Consider the following 25,469-nt stretch of genomic DNA (forward strand, 5'->3'; position numbering starts at 1 on the left):
CTCCCCGCCCCGAAGCCGAGCCCGTCGCCGCCCAGGCGCCCGCGGAGGCCACGGGTCCCTTTAAGGCGCCCCGCGAGCGGGCCCGGAGCCCGGGGGCGGGAGGAGGGTGCGCGGGCGCTCGCCACGTGACTCGGCGGCCAAGTGCGCTCGCCAGTTTGACAGAAGTTTGAATCGGCCCCGGCGGCTCGGTGCAGCCGGAGCGGCAGCGCGCGGTCCCCGCGTCGGCCGCCCCCGCCGCCCCCGCCGCCCCCGCCGCCCGCCGAGCCCCCGAGCCCCGCCGCCCGCCGCCCGCCGAGCCCCGCCGGTCCCCGCTCGCCCCGCCGCCCCCGCCGCCCCCGCCGCGCCGGCATGTCTGCGACCGAGGGCTCGAGTCGCGCGGCGGACAAGTCGCCGCGCCAGCAGGTACTCCCCGCCCCGGCTGTCGCCCCCTCCCCGGGGAGTCGGCGGGACCCTCCCTGAGCGCCGCCCGTCTCCGCAGGTGGACCGCCTGCTGGTGGGGCTGCGCTGGCAGCGGCTGGAGGAGCCGCTGGGCTTCATCAAAGTTCTCCAGTGGGTGAGTCGGCTCCGGCCGCGGGCTATTTCGGGAGCTTGGGCCGTGACGCCGGCCCGAAGCAATGTGGCCGGAGCGGGGGGCGGCGACAGGTGGGCGGGGGAGGGGCGGGCCGGGGCTGCTCCTCCAGCGCCGGGGGCAGGGGGGTGCGAGCGGGGCCCGCGGAGCCCGGGATTCGGTCCTTCTATGTGCAAGGAGCCCTTGCCCAGGGCGCTCACATTTCACCCGGGCGACAGGACCCGGGTGTAACCTTTCCAGAACTCTGATCCTGCACATACCACTCCTCGGTGGCAGAGGGGGGAGGAGGACAAGGAGGACGAGGAAAGCCACGGAGGGCAGAGGAGGGAAGGAGGCGGGCGATGGAAACCATCCTGCCCCCAAACCCACTAGGATCTGGCTGATCTTGAAAATGGGCTCCGGGGGACAGGGTCCTGGCTGGGAGTTGTCCTGTCCAGGTCGCCAGAATAATCTGGATTCAAGTGACTGAGTGAAAGGGGGAATGAATGAATGAATGAATGGATGAATGAATGAAGTCTATGGGTCTAGGATTAAATAAAAAATATGAAGACAATAAACATCACACTGTGTCCAAATGTGCTTGTAAAATAAGGTAAAACATTGAGTTGGGAAGCTGGAGCTCTGGGTTTCAGACCTGGACCTACCTGCCTTTTCCAGCTATGTGACCTTGGGCAAGTCACTTCCCTGGACCTCAGTTTCTCACGTTAGTTAACTGTTAGTCACACCATTCCTAGGGTCCCCTTCTGTTCTAAACGGGTTGGTATGCTAGAATATTGCCCTCCATTAGACTCACCCTGTGACCTTGAAGAAATCACTTGCCTGTGGCCTCAGTTTACCTCTGTAATGGTCCAGGGGAAATACCATCTCCTTGCCTGACTGGTACTTGGAGATATAGGTATGTTCTCTGTCCTTACCAGTGCCCAAGGCGTCCTGAGTGTAAGTCAGGAATGTGGACAGGTCAGTCTTTCAAATCATGACAACTTGTTGGAAGCATTTAGTGCACTATAACAGAAGAGATTTAAGTTAGACAATCCACACACCATTTGTGCTTTCACTTAATTAATTTATGTGCTTTCAGCACAGAATTCAGCTAGGCAATAAGTTACCGTTAATACGGAAGAGGATGGAGTTCTAAAGGGCTTTTAACTCACTGGAGATAGGAGTTAGCGCTGTGTCACCAATTCCTGAATCATCCTTTGGATGGGAATCATCAGATCTGGAATTCAGTGGCAATAGTGCATGTAGGGTTATCTCCAGATATCTGAGACCTTGACTGGGGCTACAGGCCAGGCAAGGCGCTCCCAAGTGCAAACTCTGGGACCTAGTGGGGACTTTCCATTCTCCTCACTGCCTCAAGAGCAGTTGGATGGACTGCTGACTGAGCTCTTTTATACTCCCACCCCCACTTCCCTTCAGGACTAGAGTGGTGGCCATATAAGAATGATATTAAGGTCTCAGTACCAGTGGTGGCCATATAAGAATGATGTTAAGGCTCCATGTGACTGCCATCCAGAACAAGGGAGCCATTATGAGGAGCAGAACCTGAAATATAAGAGTACAATTTTATCATTAAACTAGACAAATGGATCTAAGGGGAATTTGACAAAGACTGTCAAGGGGTGAGGGAAACAATGAGGATCATTATTAGACCATGGAATCTTCGTTGGTGGGGGGGGGGGATTCCGAAAAGCTTCCCTCTTCAGTCCTTCTATCCTTTTCTGAATGCCCCCCACCCCAATACCCACATTTCTGTAAAGGCTGCGCAAAGCGATGCCTAGGAAAATGATCCAGTCTCCTCCCAGGGCCAGCACTGATGCCTACGTCAAGACCCATTTGACTTTTATGATCCTCACCTTCTCAGAGAGGGGGTGATGCCTTTCTCTCAGTGCTAAATCCAGGGGCCCAGGCTAGACTCTGAACTCAGCCTTCATTCGAAGGACAGCGTCAAAGGGAGACATGATTTGCTTTTGCTGCCGTGCTAGCAGAGCTTGAGTTTCACTTGCCCTGAGTCTCTCCAGGATGAGCTAATGTGAAAGTACACAGGAACCAGCACCAGAAATGACAGTAAAATATCCTTTTGGATTTTCACTCATCTCCTGCTTGGGGGATCCAATGTTCCTGGACTGGAAAAGGAAAAAGAGAAAACACAAATCTTGCATTTATCGTAATGATGCTTGAAAACTTGTGTTTTTATTGTTCTCCAAAAGCAGTTTGCTGATACCCTGGTAAGAAGAAAGCAGTGTTAGTCTTTTATTCATTAGGAGTGTGGCTTAGAGTGTCTTTTTTTTTTAAGATTTTATTTATTTATTCATGAGAAACACAGAGAGAGGCAGAGACACAGGCAGAGGGAGAAGAAGGCTCCATGCAGGGAGCCCGACGTGGGACTCGATTCCTGGTCTCCAGGATCACACCCTGGGCTGAAGGCGGCGCTAAACCGCCAAGCCACACCTCATTTCCAATTCTGATGTCTCACTAAATCTTCACAAAGCTAGTGAAATGACATAGGTATAGACCAATTATTAAAGAATTGGTTTCTTAAAAAAAGAAAAAGGCAGATTGTGAGGTCAATGGGCTTTGGTTTACATTAAGTCTCCTCTGCTTTCTAGTCATGGAATCTAGGGTACCTGGGGTAAGTAAAATCTTTGTGGGCCGTGGTTTCTTATCTGTAAATGAGGGGAGATCTATTATAGGAGGTGACTTCTATAAAGCATCCAAGCATTCAATCCAAGAAATCCAGGAGATATTCAGTAAGTGTTGGCTCCCCTTCCTTTTGTTTATAGACCTCCCCTTTCCCCTAAATTTCCTCTGTATACAGACTGTCAGCTAGATTTGTCCTTTGATTAGATTACTCAAATGTCACCACCAGATCCTCATTTTGAGGGTAAGGCATCAAGGAATCCTGGATTACTCAGTCACTGTTTCCATAGTAAGTCATATTATCATTAACTGGGTGTATCCCTAATCAATAATTCACCTTTGAGGTGCCAAAGCCACTTACTTGGCTCCAGGATCTCTATAATGAAAATAAGCTATTTCAGCTGGTGTAGGGGAATGCGAAAGAATACCACCAGAGTCCATAAAACCACTGAGATGACTGTAGAGGTAAGAGTAGGGGGAGAACTCATCTTCCTTGTGCCCTGCACTAACTGGGGTTCTCAAAGGATCATCACCATCCAGCAAGTCAGCACCAAACTGGCAAGGTGATTCTGGCCACCTGTCACCTGTATCAGAGATACAGAGACGAGCAGGAGTGCAGTGTATGACCATCACTGTCCCCAGCAATACAGTTCCAAGAGGAAGAAGGCTGGTTGGCATTAGAGACTTAGAGATTCCCTCCCCACCTCTCCCCTCTCAGTGACTCCTTGGCTACTGCTATTTTTGAGCAGTTTGCTGAACTCAGGCCCTTGTGTTCAGTGATATGGATGGTTTCAGTTCTATCCTGCTCCTCTCTGTGCCTCAGTCACCTGGCACATTCTGGTTCCAAAAGGTGGAGGAGGCTGGGTCAGGGTGTCTTTCTCTGCCACCTGCATCCCAGGTGCAGAGCTCCTCCCTGCCTCCTTATAATCTTCACTGAACATAGGAAAGATCTCTCTCTCTCTCTCTCCCCCCCTCTCCCTCTCCCTCTCTTTCTGTCTCTGTTGCTCGCTCTCGCTCTCGCTCTCTTTTGGCCTTAATAACTTTGTGATGCAGAATTTTAGTTTGTTTATTTGAACATTACACTTTTTTTCTCCTTGACATAAACTGTCAAGAGAAGGTACTGGGTCTTATTCATTCATCTTTGTGTCACCAGCACTTGGCACATAGCAGATGGTTCATAACTGTTTGTTGATGAGTGAATGAAGTAGAAAGCCCTGGACAGGGAATGAGGAGATGTGAATTCTAAGGCTAGCTCTCACAATCACTAAATGTGACCTTGGGAGAGTTACTTGATCTTTTGGGACTTTAGTTTCCACCTCTGTGAAGTGAGACCACTGGGCGTAACGATCTCTGAGATCTTTTTTTGCTCTGATGTCCTGTGAACCTATGAAGTTCCCCTCAGATTTTTCCCTTTGTCCACTTACACAGCAAACTTTATGTTATCTGGCATCACATGACTGCCCGATATTCAGATTTAATTATGTATTCTGATTGATAAAGAATTATGTAAGGTGTTTCTGGATTCCTGACTTTCAAAGAATCAAAATAGAAGAGGAAACAGTTAGTACTCCAGCTATTTGTGGTATATTTCACTCTTTGAGGAATCATAGAGCAGGGTTTAGGATTTTCAGAACTTCTAGGTTACCATCTAGACATTAGCAGAACTTTGGACAATGATGGTAAAGTTCTATAACCTGTGTTGTCCAATATGGTACCTGCTAGTCACATGTAGCTATTGAAATGTGGCTATTGTGACTCAACAGCTGAATTTTTAATTTTATTTAATTTTAATGAACTTGAGTGTAAATAGCCGCACTTGGCTAGTGGCTACCATGGTGGATAGTCCAGCTCTAAATTACGAGTTCCATGAAGACAGAGATTTTTCTCTTTTGTTCACTACTAAATGATAGTGCTTAAAACAGTGCCTGGTACACAGTAGATGCTCAGTGTCATCCTTCTGTAGATGTGCCTGTCAAGGAAGTGCTGGTGAGGAGAAAGCTCCACAATTGACCACTCATTGCCCCAAGTTAGAAATACCTATTTTCTTAGGGGACCTCTATAGCGCTAACTGCCAACGGATAAAAATATGTCCAACTGTGCTGCCCTTCCTAGAATGTGACACTCTAATTGTGTGTCCAGTTCTCAGCGCCAGAGGCTAAGAGGGATAAAGAAACTTGTAAGAAGCTGACATAAATTCCAGAATTCCTATGACAAAAGAGCTAGAGGAGCACCATTGTTATGCCAGTGAGGAGGCTTGGAGTATATAAAAGGTAATGATGCAGAAGCTTTGGGCAACTTCTCTTCAGCTCTGTCAACATGAGCAAACAGGTCTCTATCTCAGCCTCTGTAAATGAAGCCAGATGAGGTTATTCAGGCATTGGAAAGAGCTATACTCTCTCCTTTTCTGAATGTTTTTAAAAATGAAGACAATTCTCATTTGTCTGAACTAAACCTCATGGAGACAGAGAGGTGCTCATTATGACCTTTAGAGAGGGGTGAGCAGCTCCAGCGTGGACAAGAGCTGCCAGGCCAGGCGATGCAAGGCAGGGCAGTGGCACCAGACACCACCCAGGGGCAGAGTACAGCTGCTGGCAAGCCCAGCCAAGAGCACTCTGATAGCATTACTCTCTTCCAGTGAGAGAAAGGCCTCTGGATTGCCTGCTCCAAAGCCCTCATTTTACAGACAAGAAAACTGAGACTCAAAGTGGAGTGACTTACTTGAGCTCATCCAGCTAATGAGTGACTGGACCCGGACTAGAACCCACATTTCCAAACTCCTAACCCAGGTCTCTTTTCCCTCTGTAACACTGTCAAGCATTAGCAAAATCCTGTGCACACAACTCTACTCTAAACTCTGGGTGCAAGGCTGGGATGTAGATGAGCTGTCTTCTAGGTGCTTAATGTCCAAGACACCAAGACATGGAAAAACATACAGAAAACGGTCATTAACAGAATAAGCTCTGTGCTTATTAAGAATGATTACATCATGTGCAAGCCTGGACGAGGTAAGTGCACAGGAAATGGGGCCTGAGCAGATGACGTGGGAGGATCAGAGATTCCAGCTTCTCACCTCCTTTTCTAACCAGTGTGTTTCCCCAGAAAGAAATCTGAAAACCATAGGTTGGGGAAATTTCATCTCACTCAAGACAGGAGGTTTAGTCAGATGTGATGAAAGGTGGAGAGGAAAACAATTCAAGTGATCTGAAATGCCTCGGGTTCTTAACACTGAGTGATGGCAGCACCCGCAGATTACAAAGGGCAACACCACTGGAGAAAGAGTGGAGGCCGATAAGGCAAGTGGAAGGTACTTTTCTCTGGGCTTGAGCCAGGACTGTCAGCATAGACGCAGCCAGCCCTGCTGCTGCGAGAAAAGTATGTTTGGGGGAAGAGGGGTTGGGCTGCCAGACCATGGGACGGCAGCTCCCTGCCTGGCCCCTCCGAAGGCTTGGCGACAGGTGTCCCTTCTAGCTATACCTCCAGTGAGGAAAGAAGCCACTGGAAGGTAGCAACGAGGTAATGACAAGATTCAACGACAGCTTCAAAGGAGAAATATTAGGAATTCCAACACACGCCTGATCTCAGCTGGCACAGAGGAACCTATTTCTAGGGTGGCTCTCCCTTGGGGAGAAAGTTCAAGTCCAGCTTTATGCTAGATATTTCCAAAAGTCTAACTTGCTTTGTGTTGGTCATCCTCTTAAGGAGACTACCTGTGCTCCACTGTCACATCCACCGGGGAGACGTGGAAAGTATCCATTTCCTCTCTCTACATCTCCCTTCCAAGTCAACCTCATTCATTTGGCTATTTGGTCCAGCACTTAGGTGCAGTGAACACGGCATCTGGAGCCTGGAAGGCCAATGGAAGCCACGAGTCCCTGCCCAGGAGGGACTTGATTAAAGGGAATCCTCCCCCACCCCCATAACTGCACCTGCGGAGAGTCAGAAGGTGGTTTTGATGGGATATACCTTGGCTGGTTGAGGGCTTCCGACTCTCAAAGTGGCTTCCCTCTCCCTCAGCTCTTTGCTATTTTCGCCTTCGGGTCCTGCGGCTCCTACAGCGGGGAGACAGGAGCAACAGTTCGCTGCAACAACGAAGCCAAAGATGTGAGCTCCATCATTGTTTTGTTCGGCTATCCCTTCAGGTGAGCAGGAACTGATTCCGACCCCACACAGCCTCTCTCGCTGGTTTGGCAGGACCTGCTTGGTCTCTTCTTCCTCCAGAAACCTAAAGACTTTTTTGCTGAGTGCCACTCCAGGTTCAGATAGAACTATAAGACTTGGGTCCTCCCTGCCCGTTAACAATCTCAGACACACACACACACACACACACACACACACACACACACACACACACAGAATTTCAGACACACTAGCCATACGGAAACATCAAGGAAACTCAAATAGATCATTGTTATAATAATGTTCCAGTCCACAGATGACCATTAGCAGGTGACATAGTTCCTACAGGAAGAACCCTTGCAGTTTGGGATGGAGGTTTCCAGGAGTCGGGGCTAGTTGTTCAGGTCTTTCTTGACCTCCAGCAACCTTCTTCCTGCCTTGAAGGTTAGGGAGCTTGAGCCTAGGGAGGGGAATCCCAACTGTTCAGAGGAGAATCGGGGACAGGGCTCATTTTCTCAGAAAGTTTTAGTACCAACAGCTAAGTTAGGTTAACTATCTTTTGTTTATAACAGAGTGATTTTTTTTCTTTGTCCTGATTTTGTACCATATAGTCTCATGGGGTGGGGGTGGGGGGCGTTCACTAAATAAGGCCTGAGAATGGGCAAGTCCAACCTTAACCTGGCCACCGTGGACCTGTGCTTTCCCAGGGGCAAAATGAAGCTGATCTCCCTGGTGGTTTAACAGTCACCATATCTGGGCAAGGTGGATGACTGTTGGGTAGTGGCTGAATGGGAGGTAGAGTTGGACCAGAATTCCAGGGATGTTCCTGTCTTTTTTTTTTTTTAAGATTTTTTTATTTATTCATAAGAGACACAGAGAGAGGCAGAGACACAGGCAGAGGGAGAAGCAGGCTCTCTGTGGGGAGCCCGATGCGGGACTCAATCCCAGGACCCCGGGGTCACGCCCTGATCTGAAGGCAGCTGCTCAACCACTGAGCCACCCAGGCGTCCCTGGGAATGTTCCTGTCTTGACTACAAGGTTGCCTCCAGGAACGACCCTCCCCCCACACTCCTTTTCTTGGTTCTGTAAGAGTCCCGGGGTGGGAAGTAGCACAGGACTACTCCCAGAGCAGGGACAGTCCCCTGCCTCCACTGGGAGAGGACTGCCCCGAGCTCAGGATGGCATCCCCTGCCACCTGCAGGTTGAACCGGGTCCAGTATGAGATGCCCCTCTGCGATGATGACTCCACCTCCAAGATCATGCACCTGATGGGGGATTTCTCTGCTCCTGCTGAGTTCTTTGTGACCCTGGGCATCTTTTCCTTCTTCTACACCATGGCTGCGCTGGTCCTGTACCTGCGCTTTCACAACCTCTACACAGAGAACAGGCGCTTCCCACTGGTGGTGAGTGGGCACAGGCCAGAAGGGATGGGCGGGGAAACTAAGGAGATATGCGTTCTGGGACTGAGGCCACATGGGGGGGAGAGGACATCCATATGTGGAACCTCCTGAGTCTCCCACCAGCTCTTTGCCCTTCATACCCTTTGGGTTCTGTGGCTCCCACGGCTCCAAGGACGCTGCCTCTCCCAACCTCCCATCATTTGCTGTGCTCACAGAAAGCATAATAGCATCAAGAAGTAGGCTCTGGAGTCACACTGCCTGGGTTCAAATTCCAGGACAGTCTTTACTAACTGTGCTCTTGGACAAGTCACTTCTCCTCTCCAGACCTCAGTTTCCTCAATATAAAATGGGGATAAGATAATACCTATCTCATAGTGTTTGGGGGAGGTGAGTGAAGCTGCATATAAAATATCTGGTGTAGAGTTAGCTTCAATAAGCGTTAGCTATCATTAATGTTGTTCCCCTTCTACCACCTTCCTATCCCAGGCATGCAGGGTGGAAGGGGTGCCTTAGAGAACCCCATTTGTCTCCTGCAGTCTGCTTTCACACTGCCTTCAGTTGTAGCTGAGCAATGATGATCAGAGGAAAGGCTTGAAGGCGAGGGTGGGGAGTTTAGGCCACCTAGGTTTGGGGGTGACAGTGACTAGCAGCTGTTTTTTTTTTTTTTTAGTCTTTTATTTATTTATGATAGTCACACAGAGAGAGAGAGAGGCAGAGACATAGGCAGAGGGAGAAGCAGGCTCCAGGCACCGGGAACCCGATGTGGGACTCGATCCCGGGTCTCCAGGATCGCGCCCTGGGCCAAAGGCAGGCGCCAAACCGCTGCGCCACCCAGGGATCCCTAGCAGCTGTTTTGATAGACTGTTGTCTGACTTCGTTCTGAGGGCCTGGGCAGGGGTAGCCCTGGGTGGCAGGGTTCCTTTGGTGGCAGTGAAGAGATTCCTTAAGATGATCTGGGCTCTTTGAGGCTCCAGGTGTTGGGTAGGATAGCAAGGGGTAGCTGTCCCGGACCCCAAGATCCCAGTGCATTATGACCTTATGACCAGAGGAAAAAAAGTAGACAACGAGAGGGGCCCTTTCTGAGTGTGTTTCCTGTCCCTCTGCTCCTCCTAGGACTTCTGTGTGACTGTCTCCTTCACCTTCTTCTGGCTGGTAGCTGCAGCTGCCTGGGGCAAGGGCTTGACAGACATCAAGGGGGCCACGCGGCCATCCAGCCTGACTGCAGCCATGTCTGTGTGCCACGGGGAGGAAGCAGTGTGCAGTGCCGGCGCCACGCCCTCCATGGGCCTGGCCAACATCTCTGTGGTGAGACCTGTGACCGCTGAAGGGGCGTCGGGGAGGCAGTGCTATCTCAGGTACCTGGGCCTCGCCCGGTGGCAGGTTCTGAGGGGAACAGACAGGCCATCTCTCCACTGGTATTCCCTGCAACTGGAGCTGGTGACCCCTGCACCTAAGAGTGGCTGCTGGTCGCTGGTTGACCCTGAGAAGACATTTTGGTTTGGGGGGTGGGGAACCTAAGAGCCACGTAGCCTCCTGTTCTTTCCTCCTGTAGTGTCTTCCCATTTCCCTTCTCCCCATGTCCAGGCATGCTCTCTGCGACTGCCTCCCACTCCTCCTGCCTCTTTACAATATGTGTGTGTGTGTGTCTCTGTGCGCGTGCAAGCATGTGAAGGGGAGCACAGAGTGTGGCTGGGCTCAAGACTGGGAGCAGACCCGGAGTGAAAAGGGGTTCATTGTCACTCGGGCCTCCAGACTGGAAAGAGGCTCTGGGCAGAGGTGGGTCCAGCTGGTACGCACATGTTTGGCCACCCCAGTTGTTAAGATTGTGGAAATTTTTCCATATCAGTTGGTAAATAGCTGAGCCCTCGAGCTTTTCAAATGTGCCCTCACCTTAGCCCTGCCCTGAAAATGACCTGGAACTCCCCAAGGTCCAGCAACTGAAGAGTTTCATTGCTGGCACACCAGGGAGCCTTCTAGACCTTGCTAGAACCCTGCTGATAGATTTTAGTCCCCAAGAGCTTATTGTAAAAATTTTCACACACACAGTAAAGTTGAAAGAATTTTACAATGAACACCCACACACTCGTCGCCCAAACTGTACCATTAACATTTTACTAGACTCGCTTTATCACATACCTATCTGCCTCTCTTCATCCATCAAACCATCTTATTTTTAATGCATTTTGAAGTTAACTGCAGACATCAGCACACTCCCACCCGAATACATCCTGCTGATAGGCTTTTAAGTATTTTTGAATAAATATTTGAATATGGCCCTGCCTGGGTCCCTGGCCCTAGGAAAGGAGCACCTTGGACAGCTCTGGTCCCACCCACCCTTGGAAAAGGGCCTCAAAACAGTGCTGTGGATAGCGCCACTAGAGCCCTTGCTCCGTGCTCTGTTTTGCATGATGCTTCACTCCAGGGGCCAGATTCTCCTAGTGATCAAGCTACAGCTCAGGTGCATGCTGTGGACAGTTACAGACTTTTACCAGAGAACCCCTAGTGGGCACTGGCATTGAACCCGGCCTCTACATCCCGTCCCCTGAAGTCCAGTCTCCCTAGCCCTCTATGCTCTTCTCCCACCCACCACACGAACAACTCCCTGTTCCCACAATGCTTTCCTTACCATTCTCACAAACTTCTCTGATGTCTTTGCAGCTCTTCGGCTTTATCAACTTCTTCCTGTGGGCCGGGAACTGTTGGTTTGTGTTCAAGGAGACCCCATGGCATGGACAGGGCCAGGGCCAGGGCCAGGACCAGGGCCAGGGCCCTAGCCAGGAGAGCGCAGCTGAGCAGGGAGCGGTGGAGAAGCAGTAAGCAGCCCCCCATCTGGCTACTCCTGAACAGGACAGCACCTCTTCAACAACCTCCAGCTTCCAAGACCTCCCTCTTCCTTCTCCAACTCCCCTTCCCCCATCATTCTGGGCTTTGAGCTTTGAGACGTCATCGTGGATGGATGGGCATCAGCTGTCAGAAACCCAGGGCAGCCCACCCAGTGGCTTCCTATCCCTCCTTTTACTGAAGCCTCTGGTGGTAGGAGCTCAGTGCTCCTTGTCCACTGCCTGGACCTCAGCATCTTACTTGGGATCTTACTTGTACCTTTACAGCCTCTGAGAACGAGCCTCTACTGCAGGAGAGTTTGGGGCAGGAGACCAGAGTCCTGAGACCGGTTCCTAGCAGCCACTTCTATCAACCTGTCGGCTTCAATAAAAGTCAGGGGGGGGAGGGGATTGGCCGGCAGCCTTCTTCCTGGTCTCTTGCATGAAGAGCCCACCAGTGGTTTGGTGGCCCCTCTTCAATGGCTGTCATCTAAGCCTTGTTTCTGCCCTGATCTCCTGTCAGTTGGAGCTCTCCTACTTTTTCCTCTGGCCCCTGCTCACCCACAGAGCCTATCATGTGGGAACCCAAGAGGCCAACTAGCCTAGAAAACAGCTCTGTAGAGGGTCCTGATGAGGCCTGGACTCAGTGGGGAGCAGATATATTGCAACTGGCTTGCAACTTCAAGAAACTGAAGCCAGGAAACTGTCTGGGGAAGCAGTTTCTTCTATTCCCTCAATCCTCCCACCCCTCCAGGCTCTGGCACTTTCTACCAACACTAGAAGCTCCTGACCTTCCTCCCTGTCCTCCTTCTTGGGCTTAGTCTCCCATATCGGACACAAGATGAGGGGTCTAGGAGCATCTCCATCTCAGCCCTCCCTTCCTCCAGCCGCTCCGTCCATCTCCCTTCCCCAGCCTCTTGGGTCTGAGGCATTCAAGATCCTTTTCCATGTCTGTCCAGGCCTTCCTTTCATTCCTGTGGGTCCAGAGAGGGCTTTGGAAGGGCCCAAAGGACCATCACGAGGCTAAGTTGCCCCAGAGCCCCAGGACATGGATGGATGGGCCCATTTCTTCCTCATTTCCCCCAAACCACAATTCCTTCTTTGGCCTCTCTTTCATACTTCTTTGTCTCACCTTCACGAAAGAATGTGGCCTCTCGGTTTGCCCTCTGTCCCTCCCAGGCTCTAACCCTCTCCACCCCAACCCCAGTCCAGGGCAGGCCAATGCTATTGGTGCTTCTTCACTTTGGGACCCAGTTCCATATTTGTCTTTGATGTGTCTCCTCTTTCTGACACCTCCTTCAGTCCCTCTCTGAACCCCAGGGCCTAAGAGTCAATGCTGACTGGGAAAAGGCCATCCAGCTCCTCCCCAACTCGAAGCACTTCAGTCTGCCCTGGCCATCGGGCTGCTCAGGGAAGGATGAAGAAGGATGAAGAATCCAGCCATTTCCCAATCCAGTGCCAATTAACCGATTTATCATCCCAAAGGTGAATGTGCCCTGTGCCAATTTCTCCTCAGGACGGAGACAACCCCTCCAACCTTCTCACCTCCCTAAACACCATTCACAGTGCAGATTACCAGGGTCCCCAGAGGACAGAGTCTTTGACTTTGGGCCAATCATTTCTTCTTTGGGTCAGAGTTTCCCCACTGGACAGGGGGAGTGTGAGATTTACGTCCTCAAATGCTCTAGAACCCTTCAGTGAAAGAATTAGTTTTTTGTTTTGTTTTTAGATTTTGGGGGAAGGGATTTGAGGAGGGAAGAGAGGGGATGGGGTTGAGAGTGTTTCTAAGTCTGAACCTCTCTCTGTCCTGAGCTGTCCCCATGGTTACTCAAGAAAGAGGGGGGAACAGTATTGCCTACAGCTCCAGAGACACAGAGAACAAAGAGGTGACCATTTTTCTTAAGCTGGCCCCTGTGAGGGTCTGTGAGCAGCTTCTACTGGAACTTCGTTTGGATTCTGTATATGTATTTATAATTTATTTGAAATGTGATGGATAAAGTGTTCTGATTTGGGGGCTGAAGTTAGCAACTGGCCCTTGAGCTAGGGGAAGGGGGGTGGGGTGGGTATGCACTCCTGCCAAGGACTCCTAGCCCAGAACTCTTCCTAGAGCAGAGAAGGTTCTTTCTCCTCCTCAAGAGGCCGGCTTGTTCTCATCCAGAAGGGCCTTGATTTAGGCTATGGCCTCATTTTCCGTGACCACCCAAAGAGGAAAGGCTACTTCACCTCATTACCTCCAGATGTCTGGGCTAGGCCAACTGCTGAGGGCAGAGCTGTTCTCATAGGACTCATGTCCCCTCCAGTCAGGGCTGGCACCAATGCATTGCCTGGTGGGGCCTGGAGTAGGGGACTGAGTCTGGTTTCTCCAGATTACAGGAGGCCAACAGGCAGGGAACATGCCCTCTGCCCTACTAAATGCTGACCCTGCCAGGGTGCCCGCCAAGGACCCTTTCTGAATTTGCGTTCCCTCCAGTATTATGATCATAGGTCTCCTACTTCTGGGATTGAGGATCGGGGTGGGAGGGAGAATGTTGCATGTTGTTTTCTGGTGCTTGTTATTACACATTTGAATAAACAGTGCTTCAAAGCATTTGCCATAAAGGAGCCAAGACTAGAACCCTTCCAGGGATTTTTTTTTTTTTCTCTTCCTACCATTGCTTTAGGTTCTTGGACAAATGTCAGCATTTCTACCAAAACATTATTCTACTCCTCTCCACTCTGCATCCCAAGCAGTAGAGTCTGAGTTTTTCCTCTTTTGGTGGCACCAGTTAGTTCAAGGCAAGTAGACTCATTAGCAAATTTGAGCAAACTCAAAAGGCAAGAGACAGTGGCTTCCACAGTGCTATTTCCATTTGCTCTTCTAAACTTCCTGTCAGGAGGTGAGGGCCATATGCCTTGCCCTTTTAACTATGAAGGTTCTTTCTGAACAAACTTGCACCTCTATATCCCTTGCCCTTCTTACAGGCTACCCTTACATTCCCTAGAAAAAACACATTTGGACACAATGTTAAATTCAATTTCAACAAGTTCCTGGACACCCCCCCCCCCCCACAATCTGTGGCTCTCGGGTTAAGAATCTCTGCCCTCAGAGATTATCTTCCTAGTACTTAAACATTCCCTGGGTGAAAGTGAAAAGAAAGTCTGAGTTCTTGAAGTCACAGACCTTGACTTACTTGCCTCCAATTTGGTTTCCTTTAGCTGAAGGAATGAATCTGGGGTGAGCTGTGAGGGTTGAAGAGGGAAAAGAGGACTAGTATCTCTTTTCTGATGTGATAGGGGGGACAGGCTTTGTCTCTTGGTTGTGGGAGGGTGGGAAGAAATGTTATCAGCTGAAAAGAAGAAAGAGGATGATTAAGGTATTTTCCAGGCCTTAGTAAGGAAAATGACAGATCTGATGAGAAATCTCCCTATGCCTGGGCTCTGGTAGCAGCCCTTCCAGCAGAGAAAATATTCATTAGAAAAAGGAAGCCAAAGTGATGGATGGAGTCAGGGTCCAGCCAGGGTTTGGGAAGAGGCGGTACAGGGTATCGATCGCAGTTCTCAGGAGGAGAGAAGGATCAGCAGAGATGCTGCAAAGACCAGCAGCCTCGGGGCCGGCTCTGGCTCGGAGACAGCCTTCTGTCATCCTGACAGGTGATCCTGATCAGCTCATCTAGGTCCTCCCAAACCCAGACAACGCCACCCCAGCCCTCTAGACTGCATCAGGGCACCGTGGGTGGCCCACAGAGGAGGCACAACACGGGAGCCGAGGACCCTCCCCCACTCCAACCCTTGTGTCCTTCAGCACATCCAACAGACTCCCTCCCCTTGCCCTTCTGATTCACAGCGCCCACCTCCCTGCACCTACCCTATTCGATCTACGGGGGAGCGAAGTCGCTTCTTGACCGCCAGCCCGGGAAGGGGCGCCAGCCAGCTGGCGGAGGCACGGCTCAGAAGGGCTCTCGGGCAGAGAGAGGGCTGGGGCTGGGGGTGCAGGGAGCTTGCGGGAGCGGGCTGGTAGCACAGAGAGTGGGTGCACAAGGGTTAAGAGAGGGGGTCCCGGGCCTTCGGTCTCTTCGCCCCCCGCAGTTGTGCATTTTGGAGGGGCTCTGGCTGCAAGCTCGGTAGGCAACAGCGCCCCCCCAAGACTACACTTCCCAGAAGGCTGTACGAGAGGGAGCGCGAGGGGCCGACGAGCCGTGGCGCGCTTGCGCAGAGCGTGAGCTGGCGGGGGGAGGGGGAGGGGAGGCGTGCCCGCGGCGGGGCGGGGGGGCGGGGGCCGCGCGGCGGAGGCGCCGGGGCGGGCGCGCGTCCGCGGCGGTGATGGCGGTGCGTGAACGCGCGGCGGCAGCAATGGCCGCTCTGGAGCGGCGGGTGCCGAGTCTCGATGACTTCGCGGGACAGAGCTGGAGCTCGTGGGTGGAACGGGCCGACCTGCCCGCGGCCGACGGTGAGTGAAGCCCCCCTCGAGTCCGGGGACCCCATCACCGTCTCCCCTCCCCCCCTCCGGGCCCCCGCCGGCAGAGGGGAGCCGCCGACGGGAGCCGCCGTCCGGCTCCGCGGCCCCCCAAACAAAGGACCCGCCGGGTCCTAGTGCCCGCCCGCTCATCACCTTCGCGCCTCCGGGTCCTAGCGCCGGCCCACCGCCCGCAGCCCACCCTGCCCACCTCTGCCTCTACCGGTGCCCGGCACCTGCCCCCACGTCTGCTTGCCTTTATCTCTCTCTTCGCCTGCTGTCCTCTAGCTTCCGCCCCTCCTGCACCTGCCCAGGGCTTTCCCCGTCCGCAACAGCCCTCTCCACGTGTTTCCCACGCACCCCACTTCTGTGCCCCCCTCCCACCCCCCTTGTTCCTTCGCCTTCTGCCCCGCACCTCCTGCTCCGTTACGGCGTTTGGGCCTGCGGGTTGCAGTGCTACTGGACCCCCGCCCCCTCCGCTTTAGTTCGTCGGTCCATCCATCTATCCATCCTCCCTTCCTCCCTCCTTTCGTCCATCCATCCCTCTGTGCCTCCAACCCTCAGTCCTCTCCCGGGCCTCTTGCCCTGCCTCTTGGCTCTCTCCCCTGACACCCACCTTCTCTAGGCCCCCGAGTGCCTTTGGTAAGCTGGCTGACAGCCCCTTCTGCTGATCTTTGTCTCCTGGGCCCCAGGGGGCACCTGGCCTCGTGGCCTTTGGGGTGACAGCAGGCATCACAGCCCTGAAGAAGTTTGCAAGTGAGAAGAGGTGGAGGAGGAGACCGCATGGAGCCGTCTCTGATGACACTTGTTCTCCTCTGAGACATCCGACTCCCAGCTCAGCTCTGCCCATCACTGCATTTTAAGGGACTTAAGAGTGGGAGCTGCCCCTTGTCTCTTGCCTGCCTAACCCACTACCCCTCGTATACAGAGATTATGTAAGACTGTCAGTGATCTTCTCATCCTAGAAAGGGGCAAATCTGTTGGTAGGTGTTAGAAGCACATCTCAGTGGAAGCCCAGGCCACCCCAGGACTGCCCCATGCTGGGTGGGCAAGGATGGGGCCATTGTCAGGGTCTGGGTGCTTTGAGAACCGGAAATGGAATCAGACGGGTTTGGTGACTCAGAATTGATTTTTTTTCCAAGGGACAGGGAGGGGGCATAGAGGAGGGAGGGGAGAGGAGTAAGGTAGGGGGATGGGGGAAAGAGCTGCTTTGCACAGCTAAGATGTTTTTGTCATCAACCCAGAAACTGAGGTAGAAGGGCAACCCTTGCCCAGAGCCCTCCTAAGGAGGGGAGGGGCTTGCATAGGTGACCAAAGGGACTTTGAGGATGCCAGAGGACCCCCCCAGCCAGACAGCAGTTTCTCTTCTCAGGATGCTCTGTGACCATCCTGTCAGCACAGGACCTCAGAAGCTGGGTGTAACTTTGTCAGTACCAGGGTAACCCAGGTGGAACAGAATAGCATTCATGGGGATGGGGACCTGGGAGGGTACCTGTTTGGCACGGCACAGAGTAGCAGAAAGGACGCATCAGAGAAATCTCCAAAGAAGGGACTTAGAGATTTGTAGTAAAATATGTTAAGGATCGTTTCCCATTTAAATGGGGAAGCGGGCCCAGAAAAGAGATCATATTTATTCACAATCGCCCAGTAGTTTGCAGTGGAGCTGGGAATCGCACCTTGGAGTGAAGGGTCCATAAGAAAGGTGACAGGATCCTTCCTAATGGGGTCAGGCCATTCCAGAGGTAGCAGGTGAAGGAAGAATGGGCACTTGAGAATGACCTGCTGAAAGGCACTGTAAGCGGTCCTGAGCACCAGATCCTGAGCACCAGAAGCGTGTTAGGGACTGTGGGCTCCTGCTGCTCTGCTGCCAGGCCGCTGCCGCTTGGGTAGGAGATGGGGCTTCTGGGGTGGAGGTGTTCCTTCTGAGCTGTGTTTCTCCTCTAGGGGCTGAGTTGGAGGAGAGTAACAAAAACACGAAGAAGTTGGATGCCATGACCCTCATTAAAGAAGGTGGGAGTTGACACACATTAGGCTGGGGCCTAGGGCAGACAGGACCACCTTCCTCTCTTCCAGCATATCCCAGGAGGTAGCTGCTTGAAGCAGCAGGCCTGGGGAGCCTCACTTTGCTAGATCTGAGTCAGCCCATTCACCTACCGCCTGTGACCTGTTGTGGGAGATCCTAATCATAGGTGATTGGGCTCACTCACCCAACAGCTCCTTCTTAGATGAATCTCTAGAAGCTGAGAGCATGCAGCATAAAGCTTGTCATGTCAGCTGGGAGGGGGAGGTGTCTTCTGCGCGGGGTGGGTGGGAGTGCTGTCTGACCTTACAGGGAAACCCCTGGGATCCCCAGCCCCAGTGATGAGGGCTTCTTCATTGCAGACATGTCCATCTTCGGGCACTGCCCTGCCCATGACGACTTCTATTTGGTTGTGTGTAACCACTGCAGCCAAGTGGTGAAGCCTCAAGCTTTCCAGAAGCACTGCGGTGAGGCGAGCCCTAGGGAGGAGACAGAGGGGACAGGGGAAGGTGGAACATGGGCCTCTGAGGAAAGGGTCAGTTGGGAGGTCATGTGGGTAGCGCGGGGAGGCCTTGGGGGGGGGGTCAGAAGGTCCTGGGGGTGGCTTCAGAGGATCGTGGCGGGTCAGGGTGCTTGTTTGAGCAAAGTTGTAGCATCTAGGGGAATTAGTGGAAGAACTAAGAGGTTCAGCAAGGTGAGTCCTAGAATTTTGAGTCTTGAAGGCTCATGCAAGGGGAAAGAGGGCAAATTTAAAATCTTAGGCTTGGGAAATTCCAGACTTTGTATCGTGAGTCTGTGGCCAGGGTTAGGAGGTTGGGGGAGGAGCCAGTTGATACCACTCACCTTTTTTTTGTTTGTTTGTTTTTTTGTTTTGATACCACTCACCTTGATTACTCTCTCCACCTCCTGGTGACAGAAAGAAGACATGGGCCCCTCAGCAAGCTTTATGCCCGGGCCCCACCCCCACCTCCAGCCCCTGCCAGCTCTCAGAAATGCCATGTAGTGAATGGGCAGGGCCCAGCTTGTAGGGCCCCAGGTTCCACCAAAACCTCCTCCAGGGAGAAGGGCCAGGGGTCCCGGAGCCGTGGCCACCAGCCTCCTGAGAAGACACAGAAGGACAACCTCTGGTAAGGAGAGGCTGGAGACTCCCTGAGACCAACCTTGACCCTGACCCTAGCCCAGGGAGGGGTTAATACAAATGGAGGCAGCCATGGGGCAGTGGGGGCTGCTCACAGCAGGAGGCAGCCATTCTCTCTGCAGCTCCCTTCCAGGTGCTCCAAGGAATATGGGGTCCCCTTTCCCCATGTTCTGCACCCCTGCTATAGCCCACCCAAGTTCAAGGGCTGGGAAGGAGATGGCTCTGGGCTAGAGTCCAGGGCCCAGGCCCAGCCCCCCTGCCCCCCAGCCCACACCCTCTCTCCGTGTGTAGCCTTTTCGTGCCTGTGGTGAATCTGGAGAAGATGTCCAGTCTCCCGAAGCCCGATGGACATGGAATCAGGGTGGCCCCGCCCTCTGCTTTCCTCAGCCAGCCTGGTGGCCTCACCAAGGACTCCCCTGGAAAAACTCCCATGGCACCCCCTTCTAAAGAACCTCCTGGGAGAGAGAGCATCGAGATGACCCCCAGTGAGGGCCCCAGTCACCGGGCTGAAGGCAGCCCCCCTGAAAAGGAGCCTGGTGGGGCCAGGCTGACCCACAAAACCCACCGGAAGATGGCCCGTGAGTAGTCCTGGTCTTGGGAGTCAGGAAAGTAGAGTGGGGACCCCTTTGGACTGCTTAGTCCTTGGACTAGATGGAGGGGGTTCAGGAAGGAGCGGTCCTGGCCATCACTGGTTGCCAGGGTGCAGGAGCCCCTGGTCACCGCTTGATGTGGACATACACTTGAACTCCTTGCTGTCTAGGAAGCTTCTCTCCAGCCCAGGTGTCCTGCTCAAAGCTAAGGGACCTTAAGCCCAAGTGGGTGAAGGTATTCTTTCTCACCCTGGGCTGTTGACCTTTATCTCTGTCCTCAGCTAGATCCAGGGCATCAGACCCCTCCCACAGCTGGTTTCCCTGGCATCTCAGATGCCTATGGCTGCTTTTGTTTATTGATACGTGTTGCCCTGTTGTGGACTTGGAGTGTCTTCGCCAGGAGTGCCTAGGCTGGGAGTGGGGACGGGGATGGTTCTTGTGTCCAGCAGAGAGTTTCTGTCTGATGCCCAGAGGAGTTTCTCTAGAAGGCTGCAGCCCTGGACTTGAAGGCCAGAGGTTCTTCTGCCTTAGGCCCAGCTCTTCTCCCTCGGGCCTCCTGGAAATGGCCTTGGGGGGTCACGGGAACTGTTTTCCCCACAGGGAAGGAGTGCGACCTCAACAGGCAGTGTGGGGTAATAAACCCAGAGACCAAAAAGATCTGTACCCGGCTGCTGACCTGCAAGGTAATCTGAGTCCCACTGCACAGTGAGGGGGACAGCAGAGACCCGGACCCTGGGCAAGGAGAGAAACTGCAGTGTTATCCAAGATTCGGCTCAGGGCCTGGGGGTAAATTCCAGGTGAGGCTAGAGGAGAGGAAGTGCCCCCCAGGGGGCCCAGCATGGGAGCTTTAGGCAGATTGCCCCACTCCAAAGGAAGGTTCTGGGCCTGTGCAGGTGTGAAACAAAGACACACGAATACACCCAGGAACATGCGCACACGCCCCTCTGCTTGCCCAGGGGAGCGCACTGCCGCCCCGCGACACTGCTCGGCTCACACACCCTCCCTACCCTTCACCCTGCTCTATTCTAGATCCACTCGGTGCACCAGCGCCGGGAGGTCCAGGGCAGAGCCAAGGACTTTGACGTGCTAGTGGCAGAGCTGAAGGCCAATTCCCGCAAAGGGGAGTCTCCCAAAGAGAAGAGCCCAGGGCGCAAGGAGCCGGCTCTTGAGCGCCCCTCCCAGGAGCACCCCTCCTCAGGCCAGGCTGTGGCAGCGGCCGCCCCCAGCAGCACCTTCTCTGCTCGTGCCAAGCAGACCTACCCGTACTGTGCACTGCCCAGGTACGTCCAGAGTCCAGTCCCCCACCTGGGGACACTTGGCCCCAAGCCACCCGGGACCCCGGGAGAGAGGTCCAGGGAGTCTCACTCTGCCCCAGGCTGGGGGGGGGGGGGTGACACCTGGGGCCCCTGGCCATGGCGCGGAGGTGGGCGACTGCTGCTCCTCACCAAGCATACCGCCGTACCTCAGGCTCTCCGTAGGGTGCCGGTGCCCATACCCGGGATAAAACCATGTGCCCAGCTGCTTCGCACAGGCCAACACTCGTACCTGGGGAACCGAAAGGGTCAGGGTCCTGGGTGAGGCAGTCCTACCGCGTATTCATTCACTGGCCCCTTCGTGTGCAGAGGCTGCGCCGGAGCCCGGGGAGAGCCTGCCTGGCCGAAGGAGACACACACGCATCTCTGCCTGTAACACAAGGGGCAGACCCGAAACAGGCTCAGCTCACAGACAGGCTCACAGGAATATGTGATGCAAGAAGGGGGTTGAGAGAATTGACTGGGCTGACCAGAGCTGGGTGCAGTTAAACTCAGAAGATGCTCTGGAGGAGGCGAATCTGGAGCAGATTTCCCACCCCCTCCCCGCCCCTCAGGAGGCAGGGCCTGGGAAGTGAAGGGGCTGGGGAGAGGATCCCTTGGGAGCCGTGGCCCCTGACCTTTCTGGCTCCTACTCTGTGAGCTCTGTGGTTCCCTTCCTTCCTATCCTTCCTCTCTGGCTCACTGCCCAGCAGGGTGTCTGCCCTGGCTTTTTGAGCTTGGCGGGTTCAGGGACACCCCCACCCTGACCCACTCCCGTCTCATCGCCCTCACATCCCCTTTGGCCCTTCCAGGTCCCGGGCCTCCTCTGAGAGTGAGTTGGATGATGAAGGCCCCTGTGGTGGTGATGGGGACCCAGGCCTGTTCCCCTTTCCCCTGCCCCGGGGTGGGGCCCAGGCCTCCAGCGAGGAGAGTGAGGAGGAGGGGACATCTGAGGACCTCCACCTCCCCCCTGACTGCCATTATGCAACCCGGCCCCCGCGGCCACAGGCGGTAAGGACCTGGGGCAGGGACCTGGGGCGGGGGGTGGCCCAGCCCTCCTGGCCCACAGTGTGGGGAGGAGGTCAGATCCTCTGCACAGGAGCCCTCCCTGCGTCCCAGGCCCCACTAACCGTGCACCTTCCTTCTGCCTTTAGTTCTGCACCTTTGGGAGCCGGCTGGTGAGTCCAGGATGCTACGTGTTTAGCCGCCGGCTGGACCGGTTCTGCTCAGCACTGAGCTCCATGCTGGAGCGGCACCTCAGCTCTCACATGTGGAAGTGAGTCTCTCCGGCCCAGAACCACCCTCCCTAGTCCCCCGGGGCCCGGATGTACGTGGGCTTCAGAAGCCCTCGTTCTCACACACCTAGAGATGCGGTTTGGCTGTTTGGCAAGACCCCAGATAGAATGAAGGAGAGGTGGGAAGCTGACAGGCCGAGGCTGGGCTGAGGCAGGGCATGAGTGGGTGGTGGGGGAGGGAATCCCGACCCTTACCCATCGCTTCCAGTACCTTCTGGGTGACTAGGCATAGGGGACAGCCAAACTGAAATTTGAAATGAGGTTCTTAATGGGTCTCTGTAGCCCTCCATTCCTGCCTACCCGCTGTGCTTTCTTCCTGACCCTCAGTTCCACGGTCTCCCAGCAGATGGCAGCAAGGCCAGGGGCTCTGTGGGCCATTTCTAGGTGGGGCAGAGGCGGAGGTTGGTGGGGAGGTCCTCTTGTTTGCAGGGTGGCGTCACAGCGGAGCTCTTTTTGCTGCAGGAAGATCCCACCGGCAGCGGAACCTCCATCCCACCCTGTCAGCTCCCCACTCTCTGCTCCCCTGAGCCCATCCTCTACGGGCAGCTGCCCCCGCCTCCCAGGCCCACCCCCCAGACCTGCCTGCCCAGCCTCCACGTCCCCCGCCAAGGACAGCCTGGTCCCCAGCTACCCTGCCGGCTCCCCCAGTGTGGCAGCCGCCTGCAGCCAGGCAGAGTGCACGGGCGGGAGCCAGGCCATCACCTCACCACTGCCTGCCAACACGCCGTCCCCATCCTTCAGCAAACTCCCACCATCGAAGGCTAGCAAGTCATCCAAAGGCAAGGACGGGCCCGAGGCGGAGGCCCCTTCTCGAAAGCGAAAGTTATCCCCAGGCCCCACCACTTTCAAACGGACCTGCATCCTGGAGCCCTCTGGCAAAGGCAAACCCTCCGGCTGCCGAGGCCTCTCGGCCAAGACTAAAACAGCCCTGGGCGTGGGGCTTAATGGGACGGTGGGGCCAAGAGTGAAGCGGGCAGGGCCGCTGGACTGTCGGGCTTCCCCTCATCAGGCCCCTGCACCCGTCAAGGCTTCTCAGCTGGACAACCGGGGAGCGGCTGGACACCCAGCCAAGGCCCTGCCAACCAATTGCCTCTCTGAGGAGGAGGTAGCCAAGAAGCGGAAAAACCTGGCCACTTACTGCCGGCCGGTGAAGGCCAAGCACTGCCAGGCCGGCACCCCTGCCGATGCGGCCTGCCCCGTGCGCCGCAAGAAGCCGGGTCCTGCCGTGGCCTTTGAGGAGAAGTGTTCCACACTGAAGGTACCAGCCCAGCTCCCTGGAGAGCATGGGCAGGGAGAGATGAGGATGGACGAGGGTAGAGCGCACAGTGGGAGCCTGGCGCAGAGAAGGTGCTAAGGCAATGTTTGTGCGGGGAAGGGATGAAAGGGGAAGCTGAGAGAGTCCTGGGCCGCCTTCTCTAGGCAGAGGTAGGTCAGCTCTTTGAAAGGTGACCCAGCTTTTGCTTGATGGGCCCTCCCCTCTCTCTCCCTTGAGCTACGGAGAGGCTGCCTCTCCTCTGCCCCCACATCTGCTTCTGTTGTAATGAAAGGGCCACTTTTTGAATCGGCTGTTCCTCACACCAGGAACTGGAGCTCCCTCTGTCCCCGAAGGAAAGGAAGTTGGACTTCATGAACTCTGATGGGAAAGGTTTGGGCAGGGGCGTTGAACTTGGGTCCCCGAGCCATGGCCTGATAGGCTGGGTGGCAGGGTGGGTGGGCCACTCTTGTTCCTTGGTTCTGCTTCTGGGCATCAGGGCCTGGAAAGGCAGGGACACCACCCAAGTCCACGTATGCCTATGTGCCCACCTTGCACACGTGCCCACTTCCAGGATTTCAGGTGTCAGGCTAGTCCTCCAGGGTTTCTGGTAAAGCCAGCAGCCAGGTTTATGTGCCTCTTCTGGTGGGAGCCCCAGAGCAGCATGCTATGGGCTGTCTGTATGATCTCATCCTGGAGGGACTTCCTGATAGTGAGAAGGGGATGGATACTCTTCTGGTGTAGGCACGGGCCAGATGCATACCCGCTCCTCGGGCACCTGCATGAGTAGCAAGTCGGACGGTGCCCCACATGTGTGCGCATGTGCATGCGGATGTTCTCAGGCTGTCCCTGCTCGGCTGGCCTTCATCTGTCCCCTCGTCCAGCTGTCATCATCAGCTCCGCCAGGAGGAAAGCAAGCTTTAGCTCTAATGGCCCACAGTCCACTGGGTAGGAGGACTGGTAGGCCCCCAGCCTGATGGTGTCTCTTGCCTCTTGTCTTCCTGCAGTCTAAAGCCCATTAACAAGAAAGTGCCTGCCCACTGCGATGGAGCCGCCAGCACCTCCTCCCCTCCAGATCCGGGCCCCAGGCTGCTGCCGCTTTTTATAACTTTATATTATTTTTTTTAAGAAAAAAAACTCTTTAAAATACCTCAAGACTGTCTCCCTGTTCTGTTGCTGCTAAAGAAAATGTAAAAACAGAAACATAGAAAAGGAAGGAAAAGATGTAATAAAATGAGTATCCTTGCTGTCCCCATCCGCACCCCAGGAGGCGAAGATGATAGGCAGCCAGACTCCAGCTCCCAGCGCCTGCCTGCAGAAGTCTCTTATGCTCATATATTTTTGTCCTTTTAAATGGTGTGGGGATGGCTGGGATTTGTGTCCTGCGGGAGTCTTCCCTCCAGAGAGGATGATGAGGCATATGGCTCTGTGTGAGCAAGGCTCACGAGAATCTTTATCCCAGAAATGACCCTGGTCCCACTGGGAAGGGAAACTTGATGGGTGGGGAGGTGGGGGCACACCTCTGGCTCTACTCTCAGGTCTCTGCCCTGAGGGTCTGTGGGCATCAGTCTGGGCCTTCTTGCCCTCCGGCAACACTGGGCCTCCGTGCTATCTCTGAACCCATTGCCTCAGTCTCTTCCACTGTTGCTGCCCTAACCACCTCTCACTAGCAGCTTTGTTTTCTCAACCACTAGGGGAGCTCGAATGGAGTTGGTAACCGCTCTAAGGATGTCCATGATTTTCGTGGACAGCCTGTTTTGGTCTCTGTCCGAGGCCTGTGGGTTTGCCCTTCAGGAAGGGGTAGAGAGTCCCTCCCAGGTAGGCCTTAAGCTGCACCACACCTTTCTGGAGGCAGGAAGGAGAAAGGTATGATCGCTTACAAAACTTCTGGCGTGGGAGGCAGCAGGAAT

At 54.3% G+C, this 25,469-nt stretch overlaps 2 protein-coding genes and 2 long non-coding RNA genes across 13 annotated transcripts; 2 read left to right on the plus strand and 2 right to left on the minus strand.

The window, feature by feature from the left end:
- The first annotated feature begins 324 nt into the window (after positions 1–324).
- On the plus strand, positions 325–14,159 carry SYPL2 (synaptophysin like 2). 3 transcript variants are annotated; one of them, XM_072834867.1, is made up of 6 exons: positions 325–402; positions 479–553; positions 7,220–7,344; positions 8,523–8,724; positions 9,835–10,026; positions 11,380–14,159. In XM_072834867.1, the coding sequence occupies exons 1-6, from the start codon at positions 349–351 to the stop codon at positions 11,536–11,538; spliced, it is 807 nt and encodes a 268-aa protein (XP_072690968.1). In that variant the 5' UTR covers positions 325–348; the 3' UTR covers positions 11,539–14,159. The 3 variants fall into 3 exon arrangements, with proteins under 3 accessions (XP_072690968.1, XP_072690971.1, XP_072690969.1); XM_072834870.1 differs by lacking the exons at positions 325–402; positions 479–553 and adding exons at positions 722–6,210; positions 6,292–6,498 and having other exon boundaries at positions 7,220–7,306; XM_072834868.1 differs by lacking the exons at positions 325–402; positions 479–553 and adding an exon at positions 722–6,498 and having other exon boundaries at positions 7,220–7,306.
- LOC140638114 (uncharacterized) lies at positions 1,123–15,735 on the minus strand. Of its 2 annotated transcripts, none has more exons than XR_012035290.1 (5): positions 15,385–15,735; positions 11,348–14,866; positions 7,169–7,254; positions 2,422–2,691; positions 1,123–2,110 (listed from the first exon to the last, which is right to left on the minus strand). It is a non-coding gene; the product is annotated as an uncharacterized lncRNA (long non-coding RNA). The 2 variants fall into 2 exon arrangements; XR_012035289.1 differs by having other exon boundaries at positions 11,348–11,403; positions 15,385–15,726.
- Positions 15,736–15,804: 69 nt separating this feature from the next.
- Positions 15,805–24,714, plus strand: ATXN7L2 (ataxin 7 like 2). Of its 7 annotated transcripts, XM_072834872.1 has the most exons (12): positions 15,805–15,966; positions 17,917–17,982; positions 18,355–18,459; positions 18,909–19,119; positions 19,422–19,708; positions 20,321–20,403; positions 20,750–21,000; positions 21,825–22,023; positions 22,167–22,288; positions 22,770–23,565; positions 23,889–23,952; positions 24,567–24,714. In XM_072834872.1, the coding sequence occupies exons 1-12, from the start codon at positions 15,840–15,842 to the stop codon at positions 24,569–24,571; spliced, it is 2,316 nt and encodes a 771-aa protein (XP_072690973.1). In that variant the 5' UTR covers positions 15,805–15,839; the 3' UTR covers positions 24,572–24,714. The 7 variants fall into 7 exon arrangements, 2 of the variants coding, with proteins under 2 accessions (XP_072690973.1, XP_072690975.1); XR_012035292.1 differs by having other exon boundaries at positions 22,770–23,952; XR_012035293.1 differs by lacking the exon at positions 23,889–23,952 and having other exon boundaries at positions 22,770–23,732.
- On the minus strand, positions 17,586–21,259 carry LOC140638119 (uncharacterized). The gene is made up of 2 exons (XR_012035297.1): positions 19,433–21,259; positions 17,586–19,091 (listed from the first exon to the last, which is right to left on the minus strand). It is a non-coding gene; the product is annotated as an uncharacterized lncRNA (long non-coding RNA).
- Positions 24,715–25,469: the final 755 nt, after the last annotated feature.

Source organism: Canis lupus, chromosome 8 (genome assembly GCF_048164855.1).
Source record: "Canis lupus baileyi chromosome 8, mCanLup2.hap1, whole genome shotgun sequence".
NCBI lineage: Eukaryota > Metazoa > Chordata > Mammalia > Carnivora > Canidae > Canis > Canis lupus.

Bases quoted from the DNA above. Each gene is read 5' to 3' on its own strand.
- SYPL2 (XM_072834867.1), top strand. From the start codon at position 349: ATGTCTGCGACCGAGGGCTCGAGTCGCGCGGCGGACAAGTCGCCGCGC. The intron at 554-7,219 runs GTGAGTCGGCTC...CCTCTCCCTCAG, and splicing joins TCATCAAAGTTCTCCAGTGG to CTCTTTGCTATTTTCGCCTT. The intron at 10,027-11,379 runs GTGAGACCTGTG...ATGTCTTTGCAG, and splicing joins GCCTGGCCAACATCTCTGTG to CTCTTCGGCTTTATCAACTT.
- ATXN7L2 (XM_072834872.1), top strand. From the start codon at position 15,840: ATGGCGGTGCGTGAACGCGCGGCGGCAGCAATGGCCGCTCTGGAGCGG. The intron at 17,983-18,354 runs GTGGGAGTTGAC...TCTTCATTGCAG, and splicing joins CATGACCCTCATTAAAGAAG to ACATGTCCATCTTCGGGCAC. The intron at 20,404-20,749 runs GTAATCTGAGTC...GCTCTATTCTAG, and splicing joins CCCGGCTGCTGACCTGCAAG to ATCCACTCGGTGCACCAGCG.